Here is an 18,634-nt window from a genome sequence, read left to right as displayed (position 1 = left end):
TTTTCTGTTTCTATCTTCTGACCTTGCTAGCTGTACATGTGAGGGAGGGTATTCACACTAGCCTACTACCTTTCTCTCGATTCAGCTGCTCAGCTTTTTGGGATATTTAGTTTCATATCTCAGATTTCCCACACTTCACATGCCTAAGAACTCAGTCAGGCCATGCTTCACTTGATCCTTCTTTAGTTACATCAAAGAACTGTATAAGTTTTAGTCAAACTGCACAACCCAGCAGTTGTGTGGCTTTGTCTTACTAATACACAATAGCTTTTACATTGTATTAAAATATCAGTAACAACGACCGCAATAATAAAGAATTTTCTTTATACCTGGCTCCAAGACACACCAGCATCTGAAACTTGCCATCCTTCCCAATGTTTCTAGGGGTGTTGTTGATAGCAGTAATAAAGCGACAGAAATTCCTGGCCCTTGTCTGCCAGTTCTCTTCTGGGACCATTTCATTCTGCTCAAGGGTCTCATAGTATGTTTGTGCTTTTTCTTAAAAGAATGGTGGGAGATAATGAAGTTTCATCAGTCCATACAGCAATCCTAAAATATCTGAAATATCATTCTTCTGTGCTTGGAATAAAATAATTAGGCACTACAACCTTCAAATATAGGTGATTAAATTTAATACCACCTCAGTATAATGCTTTCCCCATAAGCATGCTTACAAATCCATAAGGCTATCTGATGTCCGTATCAGACCATTGGCAAATCAGCATGAGTATCTGCGTCATGGAGGGGACAGTTAAAGTTGAAAGATCTAGATTCAAAGCTCATCCATGAATTTCCTGAATGATTATGTCTAGGCATTGGGTTTTTTCTGTTTGATTCCATGTGTAAAACTGGGATTCCACTTCCCTCCGAACAGCGCTAAAGATGTTCTAGTATCTACTGAATTTTGAGATGCTACAGTAAAATGATGATATAAGGAGATGCTGCCAAGATGCCTCCAAGAAGTATGCTGTTCACACCAGCTGAGACACAGTGGCAACGACAAGGAACACAGATGGATATATTTCGAAGACACAAACAGGCTCTGGTATGCCTTCTTCCCACTTACCTAAGAAGTCCCAAATAAAGACGTTTTTGAAGAGCCTTGGTGATTTAAATCCATGCTGAAACACTTGCTCAAGAGCTGAAACAAGTCCACTTTCTCCACACAGCAACAGCGTCAGACTGCCTCTCTGCCAAGCACACACAGAAAGCATACACGCTTATTTTCTCAGTTAGGAAGTCTGGGACACAAAAGTGTCTCTTGCATCTATTACTGAAACCAGTTTTTAAATAAATAGATTCCCAAAGTTACAGTCTACTGTCAAACAAGACAAGATGGCCCAGTTCTCACGAGTCCTGAGCATTTAAAAATTTGTTGACTTCTCAAAGAATGAGGCTGAATAAACCAGTCTCAGGGCATCATTGTCATCAAATGAAGCCACAAAAAGGCCAAGATAAAGATCATGAGCAGGTTTTACCTGTAATACAGAAATTTACCTGTAAAACAGAAAATTAAGAAAATATTTTCCTCTTTAACTAGGTAATAAAGATCACAGGTCCATTGTAGCAGGTGCTTCAGACTGTTTGCTTATCAACAAAAACAACATTTAATGCAATTTTTAAACCCCAGGAAAAAAAACCCAAATTCTTCTTTAGAACATGACGGTAAATTATATTTTGCAAAACCGGTGCATGACCAGTTGATATTATTGTGTAAATGCGATCATCAACAAGAATTACACTGCATATGAATTTGCCATGCTATACTGAACTTAGAAAAGATAGGTGCAGAAGGAATGGGTGGACCTATTTGTATGGATGTCTCTTGAAAGTCACTAATTTTTTACAAGAGCCAGCACTACTCCACACCACTCCTGCTCACAAGGGCTGGATTGTGATGCTTTGACAGAGGCATGCTTCTTCAGTTTGTTTAGGAAATAACTGCTGAGTCAGTTAAGGTGATTACACATACAACATAGAAGCGTACCAGAGTCTTTGAGAGCAATTCTGCTTCACTTGTAGGGGAGGGTGTGGATGTAGGTCTTTTGTTTCTTTTGGAGTTTTTTTTGGAAGTGGCCCATGGGTTTTCATGTTTTAAGTAGTAAGGATAATGCAAAAAGGGGATTAAAAAACCTACTCAGTACTCAATGTAGATGTAAAATATCAGTTAATCCAGAACAAACTAAACAGGAGGCAACACTCTTGACAGTGGTACAGGTAGAATCCTTGGCAGAATTTGACCAATAACACAATTTCCAATACCAGAATGTTAACATTTAAATTAACAGAACGCTCCAGTTCGCAGCAAAACTGAGGTACTTGAGGATATACTATTCCAACAGTATAGTCTCAGTATCTCATTTTTGCTCCACTTAAGGAATTTTCAAACACATAGCTGTTCATTCAGCTTAGTTATTTCTGTTATATATTCTCCAATGCTCACTAATAGTTTTAGGACAAAAGTGCCACTGCACAGACAACAACTCCTCACCTCCTTCTCTGGCTTGTGGAAATGCTTGACAATACCATTGACAGCTTCACCAATAGCTTCTTGTATCTGACCAGTATTTAATTCTGCAAAATACAAGAATACCTCCAGTCACTCTGTAACAGCTTTAAAAATTGTACCTGTGCATGATGGATAAGGCATACCACAAAAAAAAAGAGGAGGAGCATGAATCAGTATAACATGTGCTATTGGCGGAAATGTGCTAGACTGTGGGTAATAGAAATCCCATTCTAATTTATTTACTGTGGAGGAGGTAGAAATGGAGATAGCGACATTTTTATATCAAAGTTAACACTGTGGTTTTTCAACACAACAACAGGTGGAAAGGGTTTTTACATATTATGTGCATTTTCAGACTAGTGCCCAAAACTAAGAACAGGACATGTGCTTTGATTAGGACCACCAGATCTGGGCATCCTGGAAATACTTCCTGTGATAGTTTCACTGTGTATCCAAGCATGCTTGGGAGCAAAGTAACCACCTGATTTAACACTAATAAGACAACCCCAAAACAGTGATCTCAATAGAAAACTGAAGTCCATGAGTAGAAACCACTAGCAAGCTTTTTAAATCCATGAAGACAGAGACAGGGCAGCAAATTTCTACCTTCCTCCATAGAATTCATTCCACAGATGAAGGACAAGAATACAGAAAACACCACTAGGACAGCTAAGCACTGGACCAGGAGTCCAGAGATATCTTCCTTCCATCCTTGAAGACTTTCAAAACCTGAGTAGATAGAACAGGTTGCTCAGGATTGTAACTCAGAAGTTCGCTGGACTTTGAGCAGGGGGTTGGGCTCAGTGAGTTTCACAGGTCCTTTCCAAACTACAGTTCTAAAATACAAGAAAACCTACAGTGCTGTTTGCAAGCAGCTCTCCTCAGGTGATGACGCAGAATAGTACAAGACAAGACATCCCCCACCACTCACTTGGCTTATTGTTTGGTGATATAGTGACAAATCTTCTGATCATGCTTGGTGACTGCTGCAAAGGAGGGGTTCGGCACTGCCGCTCATCAACCTCAGTGTGGGAAGTCAGCAACTCTCCCACCAGGATCCTCTCTAAGCTGCCATCATCCATTCCCTTTCCAAGCCACCTTCCACAGGGAAACCTAAGAACATAAAGGAGGTATTTGGATCAAGTCCTTCAACTGAGATTCAATTCCATGCCAAAGACTTCCAACTGCAGTTGCATAAACCTGAAATTCTGCCAGTATAGTTATTAGAAATACTTCGCTCATCTAGCAATAAATAAACCAAGTCTTGGTTTTGGCTTTTGCCAGCAGAGGGAGCAAAAGTAAAACAGCTTTTCAGTTCCAGGTTTGTGCTAAATGTCACACTAGATGATCCGCCAAGCAAACAGTGGCAGATTTTGCCTTGTGTCCTGTATGTAGTACATGATTTAAGGGCTGCTGAGGAAAAGAGGTAGAAGGGGAAGACCCACTACACACTAAAGGTGGGTGGTAAAATATACCTATGCTTTCATTGAATGCGTTACATATCAGGCCAGCCACAAAATAAACACCCCAAATATATACTTAAATGCCAAAACACCTATACATCTATTGAAATTGGGATATTAAATCACACACTAGAAAGCACATGTGCTTACTTGCTCATTATCACTTTCTATGAACCAATGTTGATGTCAGTTTAATCAGAAAACTGAACAGCATCCAAAAATAGAATCTTGCCTCTTCATTTAATTACAAACAAACTGGCATGGAGAACTGCGTGGACTTACCCAGCAATCTTTCATCAAAATGAGCCTGGTAGTTTCTCTAAACAAAGGACAGGGCATCAAACTATGCTGTACCTAACACAAATAAATTTAATTCTTACTGAAAATCACATTCCTTTATGTTCACTGTGTAAACACAGGTTTCAAACACTCATAAGCCCTTATGTTCCAGTTTGTGTCCAAAGGTGTCTCTATAATACCTAGAGCACTCAGCCTTCATATAAAAATACCAGCCATATTTGGTAAGCAGCAAGCTCTAACTTGCTATTTCGTCTTTGGGCTCAACGATGATTATTTTTAAGATGCACAACAATCAACTCATCTTTTCTATCAATGTTTTGAGGCTAGACATGAGCATCTGCAAACTGAAAACTCTGTTTAATTTTGTAAGAATCATGACTTGTTTAATGCCAGAAGCCAAATGACCTTTCTACACCTTCAGGTAGTGGCAACTGTAGACAGAGACCCAGGAGATAAGACCTTTCTAATCAAACAAGCCCTACTGTGCCAGCTCCCTGCAGAAATTCTACTTACCCAACATGAAATGTCAGGATGATACTTACTTGTAAGTATGCCCTGTTATTTCATTTCTGACCATAACATATTCCACTAGCCACTTGGCATACAGCCCTGAATTATCATGTCCTATTTGCACTGTGGTCAGTTTTCCCAGGTTCTGGCACTGCAAATTAAACAAGGAGTTTGTTAGAGTAAACTGGAAGAAAGCAGCATGTCGGAGATGTAAACTACAAGAGACCATGCTCAGACAGGGAATCAGTAATGTGGTTCTCCTTTTCTGACTGCATAATCGATTCTGTGCTTTTTAGGGGTAGGTTGCTTTATTTGTTTCTGTTTGTTTGTTTTGTTAAATACTATTTTGATCAGCACAGAGAACAACAGGTGAGCTAGAATTTTCTATTAAAATCACCCAATGCACGCACGCACACACTAATCAGAGCAGAATCACTTCTTCGTTTTCAACAGAAGAGGATGTGACACCTCCCACCATTACAGCACAAAGCTGTAATATAAAGACAACCTTGTCCATCCTTGCACTAAGGATTTGTCAGCCATTTTGCTCTGCATGTCATTAAATATAGATTACATTTGCTATGTACAAGCACAGGATGTATTTGCAACTGATCACATAGACTAAAGATGTGAAATGCACGGCAAGATGGGATAGCACGGGGACAATTTAAAACTGAACAAGCCGAACATCCAAAGCATTTTTTGCATCAAGCAATACAAACCTCAAAAGTCATTTCTAATATATTCCTGGGAATCTGCAGGACTGCTGTTTCACCCAGCTCTCCCGAGATACAGATCCAAGGATTGGCTGTAAACATCGAGCCACCAAGTTTCTTGCTAGGAACAATCAATATATGGTATGGTATCACTGCAAACACAGGAAGAAATAACACTTCAGAAATGAAGAAGGATAATTACGTGACCTATTTAATGAAGAGAGGGGGAAAAGATAAGTCATAAAATAATACTGCAGTACCATAAAATGTTAAAACAACATCAGAATTGTTATTTAATCATGCTAACACTTGCATGCTAAGCACTGATTGACAATCAGGAAGTGTCCGCATAGCCATCATTAAGAAGCAGAGCTGACAGCAAAACACTGTCAAATGAAAAAAGAAATATGGATGGAATAATGCCTTTATACGGGTACAATAATTTTTCATTTACCAGCTTCACAACATGTCATGAAGCTGGTTACTTGTCCCCAGCTTAGAGACAAGGAAGTAAAGACAGAATATTCAGGTATCCAGGACTATATGCTCAGCATGCAACTCAATGCTCAACTCCTATCTCCCTGCTTTTGTGTGTGCAAGTAAGCACACTACACAACTAACACCAATTCCCATTCAATTACTAACCAAAGCCTTTCTTTGCAGGGCTTGCTTGCAGCAGCATTCGCTACTGTGGCTGAACAAATTCAGTGAAAATACATATATGCTGCAATTTTCTCTGTACCATATTGCTCTTAGTTACGCTAACTGTAAGACTTGATTTTAAAAAGAACAAACAACTTTCCCCCCCCTCTAACTGGCACCACACATGCTTAAATGCTTTTTGGTCCCCTGGTTTACCGGTGACTAATTCAACATAGTATCACCTGAGTTACAACCCCTTCCCTAACTCAGGAGGCATGGGCTCCTGAGGAAACGCATGCGCTTTTCAGTGGCCTAGCATCTCATGCACAGCCCCCTATTAACTAAACTTTTATAACAAAATCCAATTATCTGAATGGTCATTGTGTTCCTTGGCGAAGTGCCCTTCTTTTATAGTGCATAAATGGATTAGAGTTAGGGCTTTTCAGCTGAGGCGTTTAATACATTTTTCCCTCAGCATGTCCTCAGCTGTCAGTGCCCGCAAGAAAGCATTTGGTGGTTGGATTTTCTTAAAAGCTTGATGCTCGTAGCATTTAAGAATGAATTAAAATGTTTCCCTTTTTATTTTCTGTCCTGATAATCTTAAAGTAAGCGACAATTTAACTGCATCCAGCAGACCAGATTTTAGCATTGTCCAGAACTTGCCCCCAACAAGCCGAGAAACTATTTTGCTTAGACGTCTGCTTGCTTTGTCTTTCACACATGCAAATATGGATCATAACATACCACCAAGGGTAGCTCCTACCATGGCGCCAGAGGGGTCTTTTCACACACCCCCCCCCAATTTTTAAGCCTTGCTAAAGTCTTTCCTTAATCTGCCTTACTAGTGAGGTCCTGTGGCAGCAGGCCCATAAATGCACGAGAACTTGGTAATACATTTCAGCATCACCAACAACAGGTTTAAAGTTTCTCTAGGGCATCTTTTTTTTTTTTTAAAAAAAAAAAAAAAGTACTTTAATGCATTGCAGAATTTGGGATAACAATGAAATGCGCATTTAGGGCTGCATCCAAAGTCAGAAACAGGCATGCAGCAAAGTAGGCTAAGCTGAAAAGTTTTGTTTTCTTTTTAATTCCTAGCATGTGTTAACATTACCACCTTGATAATGAACAACCCCTATTGTTCTTGTTTAGTATGATGCAAACATGCCCACTGCAAAATTTTCTGTTGAGAATTCTCCCCCAACTAAAAGGATTACAGCTGCCTGTGTTTTACCAAGTTAGAAACAAAAGCCTTTAGTGACACAGAGAGACACTACTGCCCACCAGAGAGGATCATGGAAATAGCGATACAGCATACACAGATGGATACCAGGAAGAAAGCAGAACAATTACATTAAGGCATGTTGCTTAGAGCCATTTAGAATTTTGGATAAGGACTCAACCAATTCTGGAAATCAGAGTTCCAGGGAAAGCAAATACTTACAGATTGTTGTGAAAACATTGGTAAAGCAAAAGTAATCAACAGCATTGAATGACAGGAGATGATACAAGAATTGTTCTTTCTCATCATCACAGCGGAGGAATGCATAACGCTTGTAGAGTTTTCTGACAAAGCAAAACAAATAATCTGTCATAGTAACAAGATGCTTTCAGTGAAATGTTTTCTATTATGCATATTTATTAGGTAAACTATGAAGAATGTGCAAGCGATTACAAATGACAAGTGATACTGGTACAGCCAACAGTATTTAATGTGCCAAGATATGTCGACACTCTGCAAGTCTGAAGCTCCACAAGTGCATCAGTCCAATACTTCACACTGTTTTCCACCCCTTGAAAGCAAGGTTTGGGGTGGTCTAAGGGTCTTCTCCCACCCAAAAACACCCCAAAAGATGGAAAAAGGACTTTTGTACTTTCTTGCAAAAATTTCTCTGACTTCTTTTGGCCATGTAAAATGACAGAACCGAAGTAAAGAGAGTCCTCATAAGTTCCTTCCAAGCAGATGGTGCCATGACATAAGACAACTAGAAGACTTTTTTCCAAGGACACTAGGGCAAACACTGGGGATATCTGCTTGTATTTGGTTATAGGTGATAACCCAGGGCCTACAACAACCCGCACATTAAGCTAGGGAATAGCTTCAGTGTTGACAGTACACAGCTCCTGAAATAACCAAAATCATAAGCATTCAAAGGTGGCCTGAAGTCCTACTGTTCCCTTTACTGAGTTGCAAACTCTTTGCTAGGACTGCAACACCGTACAGAACTCCGACTACTTTTAAGTGGAAATATCAAAAGATGTAGCTCAGTAGCCTTCTCTCACTAGTGGAGACACTAACGCCTATGCAGAAGAATGCATTGTAAACAGAAACATCTTATATACTTACTGAAATTACTCAAACACATTAGAGAATTTAACGCTGCAAGACTTGCAACTGGGAAACCTTGAAAATAATTTACAAGCCCAACCTTTTCAAATGCAAATTTTGACAGGAAAATAATCTTAAAGTTACTAATTTGTACACAGCAATCACTACAATTTTTGTTAATTATGCATCCAATAAATAATTCCAGTGTTGGTGAATAATCATAAAGGAAGAGCATGCCAAGATGCATCAAAATCCAACTGAAGATAGGGGAATATTCACGTCATCATGAATGCATGAATTGGGTGTTAGAAACGCTGACACAGCCATGCATAGGTTGTTCCTGCCAGGAGGGAATCCTGACAATTCCCCTCAGTTTCAGATATCAATTACAAAAAAAGTCAGCAAGTGACTCACAAGCCAGAACTTTGCAAAACAAATCAATGATAATTAGCACACACACATTCTCACTTACATAACAAACATAACACTAGAGATTGACAGGATATGTTCAATGGAAAAAAAAAAGATACTGAGCCTTAAATGAACATAACCTGCCTGTAGCCACAAGAGTAGCAAACCCACAAAGTTTTCATGGGTGACTGTGTCCATCTTTCATTTGAACAACCTGAACCACATGTTTAGACAGCCTGTCCGCAAGGGTATGTGCTGTCCTGCCATTTCAAAGCATAAGATTTCTTAGTTTACTTGTGCACATAAAAGTCTCAGGGGAGCAAAGCTATGTGATTTCCTTCTGTTCCCTGAGTCTAGTGCTTTTGCAGACTAGAAAGAAACATGTTTTGGTTTTCTTATATTTTTTAGCAAATGCAAAGTGATGACAATGGGTTAATTAAAACATCTAACAGTTGTTTCCAAAAAGAACACGCAATCATGTTAAGTGTAAAATTGCAGAAGGTGCACAATTACGTTTAGTACCTCACTGAACTCAGCACTGCTTCCATTAGAAAAACCAAATGGAGCACATTTTAAATCCATGCTGCCTAGAACACGTTCCTTTAAGTAGGATATTTAAATATGCAGCACGAAGCACGCAAGATTACAAAGAATTGATGTCATTCCTATGCAAGTTGCTCCTTCAATCATCACTTTCATTTTAAACATATTTTTGCTGCTGTCTCACTCTGTTCTAGAGAATCAGAATCTGCCTGATAGATGAACAGTGCATTGGCCAGTGTTAAGAGAGTTGGGTGGGGTTTTTTCTTCTTTTGGTTGGGGGGGGGTGAGGTGGCCGGGGGGGAGTGGAGTGTGGTGGTTGTGGAAAATCCTCTCACAGCACTTGTTCTGCATGGGACAAGCACTACTAAATTTAACCTGATCTGGACTGTTGACTTGACTGGAGAGGCGTAACCTTAATTTAGAGATACGGGTAGATTTATTAGCTGTCCTCACTCTGTCCTTCAGCTTTTCATTGCTCACAGTTGGAAGGCTGCAGCTTCATCAGAAAATCTAATATAATTCAATACAAAGCAAATCTCAAATAACTAGCAGTTAGGGTTCAGAGGGAATGGGGGAGGGAAGACATTTCTTGCAAGGTGGTGTGAGTGTAAGGAGAAGAAAGGAAGAGTAGACAGAATAAGTTAAACTGCCTCCCAGAAAGAAGTCTTCAATGAAAACGAATGACAATTACTAGGGCCCATACAAGAGAACCTTTAATTTCCAGAGTAAACAGTATATTCAACCTTATCAGCAATACATTTATTTTCTGCATAGGTTACACTAAATAAACCTCAAATTGTAACTTCTAAACCAATTAGTATTAAAATATGGCCTGTACTCTGTTTTGCACAACTATTTACACAAGAATTATTTACATTTAGAAAGATAATATAATGTTCACGTGCTCTGGACGTCGCCAAGTAAACAGATCCTTGTGCTGAGCATTTCTCCTTTTGCCCTTCAAGCTGTGTACTTATAAGAAGCACTACCAGAGTACTTTCGATAGAGTTTAAGCCAGCAGTATTTGGAACTCTCTCCAGGTTCAAGTCTTCAATTTTCACCCATATTCCATATACTTCATATACTTTTCCCATTTTCTTCCTGTAGTACAGTTACTCTTTAAATACTGTTTTGGGTCTCAATGGTTGGCTCTTTCCATTTTTTTTTTATGACTTCATACACATTGAATTGAAAGTCACATATTTTGAAATGTTTAGAAGTAATAAAAACAAAATTAATCATAATAGCAGGTATTTCACTATTACGAAAGTAATTCACCTTATTTTCTTAAGCAGGCTATAAATGCAAAACCTTTACTGTGTAGGAGAAGACAAATAAAGCTGAGACACTGTCGGCTTGATCTAGAGATGTAGACGATCATACTTCAAAAGATTTAAATGGAAGATTTCAAAAGATTACCAGGTCTCATCTTGAGTTTACTGCCCCAAAATGAGATGCAAGAACTGATCCTCACAGCCTTCCTAGTCACCTTACAAGGTACTACACGTACACCATTCAACTGCTCTCTTAAACCACACCAGAGGTTGATTTTATCTACATTATTTTACATGACACTGAAAGGAGTTAGGAGAACATCTCAGATTTGGAGACAGAAGTGAGAAGCTCAGGAACAGTCACTTTGAGTCACACTAACATGAATCACAGAAGCATATCTGGATGTGCCTTTACACTCCTCATATCGTCACAGAACTGTGTACAAGGATGTAAGCTGCACTTTGTCATGCATTGTGAAGACACACAAACAATCCAAGGAAAACCAAATAATGCAAATAAGGGGGCCAAGATAAAAACCTTGACTCAGCAAAGTAGTGGTGTTTGGACTTATGCCCTGTTTCATTTAGTACCTAGTAATTTTTGAAGATTTCAATTTCACCTCAAAGTCACAGACAGTCTATGCTGACAGAACTGATTCTGTATCTGAAAAACCCCAGCGTTAAATCATAATTCCCAAATAGCTCATACACAGGTACAGAGAGACACTTGGAAGGATAGTTTATTCTATTAGTTTTGCACACTGCGAAGCAGATGGAAAAATAGGCACTTCTGGGTTTTTGAAGTCAAACAACTAAACAGGCTTAATTTTTAAAAGCTTTGCCCAAGATAAACCATCTTACTTTGTGAGTTCGTGATCTGAAAGCAGCTGTTTTAGATGTCTAGAGAGCAACTTCTTTTCCATAGAGAGACGAACCCAGGCTCTGGCCTTGCCAACATCTGTTTTGATCTCACTGATGTTCTGGATATGCCTGAAAAGGGCAGGGGGGGCGGGGTGGAGAAAAGAAAAGAGACACTGCCCAGTATTTTCAAAATGCGACAGTTCTTTTGAACCAAGCTAGGCTGAAGAAGGAATTTTGCTAATAATGCAAAATATCAGGCAAACTACTGGAAAAAGAGGTACGACCACCTTAATATTCAGCAGTATCTAAATTCCTTGCATATCTAGCTGAAAAAGAATAAGAGCCTGAAAAGGGAATATCTGCAATGCAGTGCCCTATTTACAAAATTCTAAACCAGGCCCACTGCCTCACATAATTTAAGAATCATTCTGGACCTTATCACTGCAATATTTATGGCTGAGTGCTTTGGAAAATTAAATACTGTCTTTGCATGCTTAGCAGTAGCTTTTCTTGCATACAAGACACATGATATATTTTGAAAGGACGAGCATGTCCCTTGAAAATCCTCAATTCACTCCTCCCCAATGAAAAAATTAGAAGTTGGTAAGGTAAAAGGAGGAAAGAAAAAAATCTTTTCAAAATTAATTTAGAAGTTCTGCATATTGGTTTTTGATGTACTGAAAAGAAGGCACTGAGCAGAAGTTAGTTTTATTCACACTACAGTACTCAATGTTAGATAAACCCATTCTTTAAATCAAAGAAGTTCTTTAAACTGCTTTCTTCACTGAGAATCAAGAATGAGCTCAGAGCTACACAACCAACTTGGCAATGACTGGGAAAGTACATATGCTACACCCACATCTCTGTGGAAATAAACCAATACAGAATACTTACAAAAAGAAGAAAACTGTGTGAGGGTGTCTCTATAAGCTAGTAGATGCGATAACATAAAACCTGCTCCGTAAGAAACGTTCTTGTAAAGGTCAATGAAAAGGTTGCACTATATACTTTAAACAGTTCAGCACGTTCCTTCCCTACATCCTCCTCCTGATGTATGAAACAGACTTTTCTGTATGGTACACCTTATACACACAAACAAGTATGCAAATCTCACAAGTTTTCTGTGTTGCTTTTAATAGTTTAAACTTACCTCATATCCTGGATGAGAGAGATTCTAAGAGGTGACATGGCTGGACTAGTATCAGACTTTCTCCTTTCTGAATCAAGAAGTATTCCTAGATTCAGAAGAACAGAATTTCTTGTTAGTAGAAATCCATCTAAAGGTTTAAAAAAAAAAAAATCAATATTAAAAAAGAAGGTGAATTAACACCAACTTGCACTCTTGCATTATTGGTGACTCACTGCTTTGTGAAGATACTGTGGCATGTTTCCACTTCAAGTGACATGAAAATCTAATATGCTACACAGATGGTTATGCAGATCAGCACACACTGAGCATTAACACATTAATGAGCTTAGATTCAGCTGAAATTGGTATGACATCAAATGGCTTAAGACATATACTAATCAAGTATTATTTTCTAAAGACTACCCTACTTTCTTTCTACGTGGTAAAACTGACCGGCACCGTTAACACCCGAAAACAGTGTTCAACATGTTTTACTCAGTACGCCGCACATCACATGCTTAACTAATCTATCACTTTGCAGACTCCTGTAACACCACTACTTTTTAAAATAGCACATTTTGGGGTTTTTTTAAACAATATTATTACTCCTATCTCTCAAATTCCACTCTAGAACCAGATTGTATATTAAATATAGTCCCTGCCCTAAATCTCAAGTTAGAAAGTATAAAGCTGATTACGACTTCAGTCTAATATGCAAAAACACTACGGACCAAGTGACTTTTAGGAGACCTTAATACTTTCCAAATCTTTGTTTTTCATTGCTTACAGGACCTTGTGCATGTTAGTAATGCTCAGCTCTTTACCTACAGCAACTTTAAAAAAAACAAAACAAAAAAAGTCACCCACCACCTCCCCCAAAACTATTGTTCTCTCCAATTATGCTGTCATCTGACACAAGTAGTGTGTAAAAATTACATGATTAATCTTAGAAACAGATTATCAGCAGATCTTATGTGCAATATTACTTTTACTGCAACACTTGATATAACAAAAATTAAAATATGTTTCTACAGGTTGGGTTTTTTTTAAAATGCCTCTTTCTTTTAAACAATAAGCCTACTGTTCAGTTGTTTTTCAATAGAGAATGTAAAACTTCAGGATGTACAGCAGAATTTTATATACTTATACTTGTTTTCCACCCCCATCCATAACATAATATGCTTTGCCAGTCACATAGTGACTGTGTGTCACATGGAGGATGTTCTATCAGAGCAATCCATTTTAAAGTCTGTCTTTGAAATATCAGATATTTCTGGTATCTGACTACTGCAGTAGTCAAATACCAAACCCAAATAAGTGGGCCAATCCAAACAAGTTTATTTTTCACAAAATATATTCAGACAATACACCAGGTCCATATTCATTCTGTAGTGGATAGAGTACGTGATTCAGTCATACGGACTGCAGGATATTTCCAAGGAAACAATCTCTGCATGGTGCAAATCTGCAGACAGCTCTTACTCATAGTTTTTTACCGTCATCTTCCAGTGGAACCCAATCTTACCTGAGGTACTAAAGCTGCCTGATGTAGTTTTTCTCTGTCTGTTTTCTAGGTAGTGTAACAGATGCGACCACAAAGCAGATTTTCCCTAAAATTAAAAACAATATTAGTAAAAGAAATCACTATCAGTTGAATAAAATAATGGAAAAAAAAAGTTTAAAATAATCATTGAACTTATCAGCCATAGCAAAAGCTTGCTTAAATATGTTTCTCCCTATAAAATCATTGGTAAAAACCAAAAATGAGACACAAGTTGGAGGTGCTCGGGAGCTATGAAGAGTTTGAGTAAGAAAAGCAAGAGTCAAACTACTGGGATCTAATGATTCTGGTAAGAGGAAAAAGTCAATTGAACTTCATTTCGCATAGTTGGTTAACATGACAAGAAGACATTTAAAGACTTTTTGTAAAACACTATGTGCAAGTCTGAGGCTGTAACTCGTACTATGTGTCTCTCCCTCCCTGCCTCTCCAGCAGTGAAATGACAAGTGATACAGAGCAAGCCTGAGTAAACCATCTTATAATTAGACCAAGTCTTGTTCCCTTCAGGGTATTTCAGGGGTATAGGTGTATGCTGTCAATTTTCAGAACCACAAAAGTTCCACCTCAATTTCATCAAGCAAAGGACTTGGATAATCACAAACACAGTAAGAAAAGACAACTTGTAAGGCAAGCAGGACAATGAAAGCTTATCAGCAAGAATACCCCAGCTCTACACATTATGAAATCAACTTTAAAGTTAAAATTAGAGATGTAGTATTTAGGCCAAGATAAATCCATCAAATGACGTTAAAAAGTGCACCTTGCTCATTATGTTGTTTTCTTAAACCTCTGGTGGCTTAAAGTAGAGTGTGAGGAAATCTGGCAAACTAAAAAGATTCTTGGATTCATCCTAAAATACTCTGTGTGATAAATCAAAAGCTTGCAAAGACACAGAAAGACAGCAGTAATTGAACAGGGGCTCTCCAGCACATTAATTGGAAGTACTTACAGAGGAAATTAATTAGCATTACTTGTCATCTTCCTAAATTATTATATTAACTTTAAATCCAAGTAAAGATTTAGCAATTCTGCATTTCAGAAAAGCAGTTATATTATAAAGCCGTATTTTTATTTACAACTTCTTTGTGCGGAAAGAAACCATGACTGTAAAGCAACAGTTGTCAATTCAGCACTACCGATGTCATCTAAAATCACGTAAGTGCCTTACTGGAGGTGCAGTCATTATGGTTCCACTCTGAAACATATTTAAAAAAAAAACCCAAACCAAACTATCTTTAAAAATCTCTAAACACTTCAATCCTATAGCTCACTACAGTTGACGTAAAGAGCTAATGACCAGGAGGGATTATTCCAGAAGTGGCATGCCTCCACAAGATAAAGTCTAGAGTGTCTGCAACATCTGTGTTGAGAGAATTCTATTAAAAATATGCATTCAGTGGCGAAGATATAAAAAAATCCAGAGAACTTCAATGCCTCATGTGTGTACCTGCCAGATCCAACATGGAAAGCCAAAAATTGCAAGTCTTATAAAAATATAAAAAGAAAGCATGAAAAATATCAACCAGGGAACAGTTACATCCAAAATGGCGTTTCTCTCAATAAACACACACATGCACACACAGTCTAGCGTTCAGCAACTAACTGCCATGACAAGAAATGCAACAGATCACATAAAGCAGCATACAAAGGAATCTGCAGCAAATAGATGTCAACAATCATGGTGAATGTAAGAACTTGTGCAGTATTTATCTGCCCACTTCCTTTACCATCATGTTACTCTCCTTTAACTTCACCAAATAGCAATGATGATGCAAGCTGTATCTATAAGGGAACGGAAGACAGTCTAAGGAAAGCAATGGGACAGAGCACGGGCAAGGGAATAACCAAGGCCTTCTGAAAGTTCAGACTACTTCAGTCATTAGACCCTAAATCTGACAACTCTCCTGCATTGCTCTGGGCAGAGGAAGGTGTGGATTCACTAGTGGAAGAATCACTAGATAGCTAAGGTAGGACTATCAGGGCTCATCAGCAGGGAAGAGGTAAAAGCAGGGATTGGTGGAAGGAAAGCCATCCTCATTACTATGGTCAGTTGAGAAAGAAGAGTCTTCCTTGGCTCATTATTGAAAAATAAAATAAAATTTTTGTACAAAACAGCAGGCTTTTGCATATTTAATAAAGGCCAGATCACACAGAGAATTAGCAGCCCTTTGCTGGGTTTTGTTTGTTGTTTTTTTTTTAACCTGTGGATTATAATATAAGATGCACTGCACTTCCTCCATCAGGCCTCTATTATATTCTACCACTCTATTTATTCCACCGTTCAGCACTGTTTGCCAACATCTGCAATCAATCCAAAGCATTAACCTTATGTAGGGTTGGCCGTCTGGTGGTCTGAAAGGCCCAAATCTGAGTTGAAGCAGAGTATACTGATGCTCTGTCTTCTAAGACGAAAGCAGTACAGCTTCTATCCTAAGTGATATACAAGAGGGAAGGGAGAGAATCACATGATAAATCTTCACATAGAGAACTGCTATATAGTTTGAAGGAGAGCAGATTTAAACACTGGCGCTCGGGTGTGGGGAACAGAGATAATGAATTACAGTTGTCTGGATCACATATTTATTCTGCACATTCTTTTTTAAAAGAAGTTATAATCCTCACTGTCCTTGCTGTTCCTTGGTACAAAGGAGAAGGTAGGTATAAAGGCCTTCCAAACTCCATCTATACTCACAAGCAACTCCAAACAGAAGAGCACAACAATTATTAATTTCACACAAACAGCAACACTTATAACTAGTGAGCTTGTAAACATCACTTAACTATCTCTACACCTTTCAGGAAGAACCAAAATAGCAAGGGTTTTACTCTTAAAAACTAAATTATCCTTCACAAAAACAATTCCCCATATCATATCCCATTGACAGCACCTTTAGCATACGCTGCCTTATGGCCTATTCTACTTCAATAACAAAAGTGTTAAGGACACAGAAACAGTTTTATTTACCATACTATTAAAAAAACCACCAAAAATCAAAACAACAACAACAAAAACAGGTTAAATGGAAATAAAGTCTTCCAAGAAGTCATCTGTGGAATGCATCTACATATGCATTTGCACAGACCCCAGAGCAAAAAGTGGAGACAGACAAGGGGGCAGTAACCGACAGAAAAAAGGCTGGGACACACACACAAGTATTTAACACATTTATATATACACAACAGGTCTCAGCAGAGAGAGGAAGAGTGTAACACAACTTTAGGAAAGCGCACCCTGCAGCACACAGGAATATTTGTTCCTCACCTGTTTGACTTGCAGACCGTGGCTCCATATCCTTTCTAAAAGGTCACACAGACTGGCTATCAGGGTATTCTCTTCTACGCCTGTGATATTCACTTCACCATGACCTAACTCCACAGCTTCTCGACCCATTTTTTCCACCAACATTCTCTTGGTCTCAAAAGGACAAGGCAAAAGAGAGTTAATTCTTTCCACAGGAACTTCCAAGATCACTTATCACTTTTTAGATAACCAGCAAGGAAGCACATGATAGCAAAGATATGGCAGAATAACTGGGCCTATGCAGTATTTCTGAAGCTAGTACAGGACTGCGTTTCTTTTATCCCTGTTTTTCAAGCCTTAGCAGCACCCATGTTGATCGCTTCCATCTTTCTCACAAAGGGCTAGCAAATGGGCACACAAGCCTCCACAGAGTAACCCCAACAAAGGGGACAGCAGGCCACACATTGACAAGCAGCAAGGCCCTGCAAGGCAGGCTCAGGTGTTTCTGAAGCCTGGTGAGTGCTGGACTGGGACCAGTATGCCATGTCCACCTCCTCCAGCAGGAGATGAACGTGCACAAGTGCTTCCTAGTAGCAGGGGGATACATCATTCCTGTGAGACCCTGTTCTGTCAGAGGGGTATTTGCGTTTAAACCAAACCCATTCCAGAGTGCATCTCCTGAGTTTCCCAATAAGCCACATTCTCCTAAATCACGCACGATTTCATACGAGTCAACAAAGCTCTCACCAACTCCTAAAGTACAGTCTCCCAAGTCACAATACATTCATATATTCCCTGGAGGGAAAAATTACTAGGGAATTACTTCTGCTCATCTCTTACACATTTTTTCATCTTTGTTGCTATTCTAGAGTAGCTCTCAAATGAGTAATACTCCCTTAGGCACCTATGCACAGTCTTAGTTGAGACTAAGAACTCCCAAGTTAGTGTCTAGCTTCTCCTCCTCCTCACCTCCCCTGGTACTTTCTCTCTGCTAACAGCAGGCTCACTACATCCACCAGGGTTGCATTCCCACAGTGAAAGAGCCAAGTCTATCTTCAAGCATTCTCACCATCACATGTCTCTATTAAGTGAAGGAGATTATTTGAACAGTTTCATACATGCAGAAGACAGAAGTGAAAGCGGAAGTA

At 38.8% G+C, this 18,634-nt stretch overlaps 1 protein-coding gene across 1 annotated transcript in view; it reads right to left on the bottom strand.

Annotated features, from left to right (window-relative positions):
* The window catches only part of DENND5A (DENN/MADD domain containing 5A), a 74,422-nt gene that overhangs the window by 1,072 nt on the left and 54,716 nt on the right, over positions 1-18,634 (bottom strand). The window contains exons 12-22 of the mRNA XM_009890971.1: positions 17,508-17,660; positions 14,210-14,294; positions 12,706-12,790; positions 11,556-11,684; positions 7,582-7,703; positions 5,505-5,650; positions 4,815-4,933; positions 3,441-3,622; positions 2,492-2,574; positions 1,067-1,190; positions 330-498 (exon numbers count right to left, since the gene is read on the bottom strand). Of these exons, the coding sequence (XP_009889273.1) occupies positions 330-498; positions 1,067-1,190; positions 2,492-2,574; positions 3,441-3,622; positions 4,815-4,933; positions 5,505-5,650; positions 7,582-7,703; positions 11,556-11,684; positions 12,706-12,790; positions 14,210-14,294; positions 17,508-17,660 (1,397 nt within the window). The remainder of the gene's footprint in view (positions 1-329; positions 499-1,066; positions 1,191-2,491; positions 2,575-3,440; positions 3,623-4,814; positions 4,934-5,504; positions 5,651-7,581; positions 7,704-11,555; positions 11,685-12,705; positions 12,791-14,209; positions 14,295-17,507; positions 17,661-18,634) is intronic.

Source organism: Charadrius vociferus, unplaced genomic scaffold (assembly GCF_000708025.1).
Source record: "Charadrius vociferus isolate BGI_N301 unplaced genomic scaffold, ASM70802v2 scaffold248, whole genome shotgun sequence".
NCBI classification, from domain to species: domain Eukaryota; kingdom Metazoa; phylum Chordata; class Aves; order Charadriiformes; family Charadriidae; genus Charadrius; species Charadrius vociferus.
This window is presented reverse-complemented; position numbering and strand designations above follow the sequence as displayed.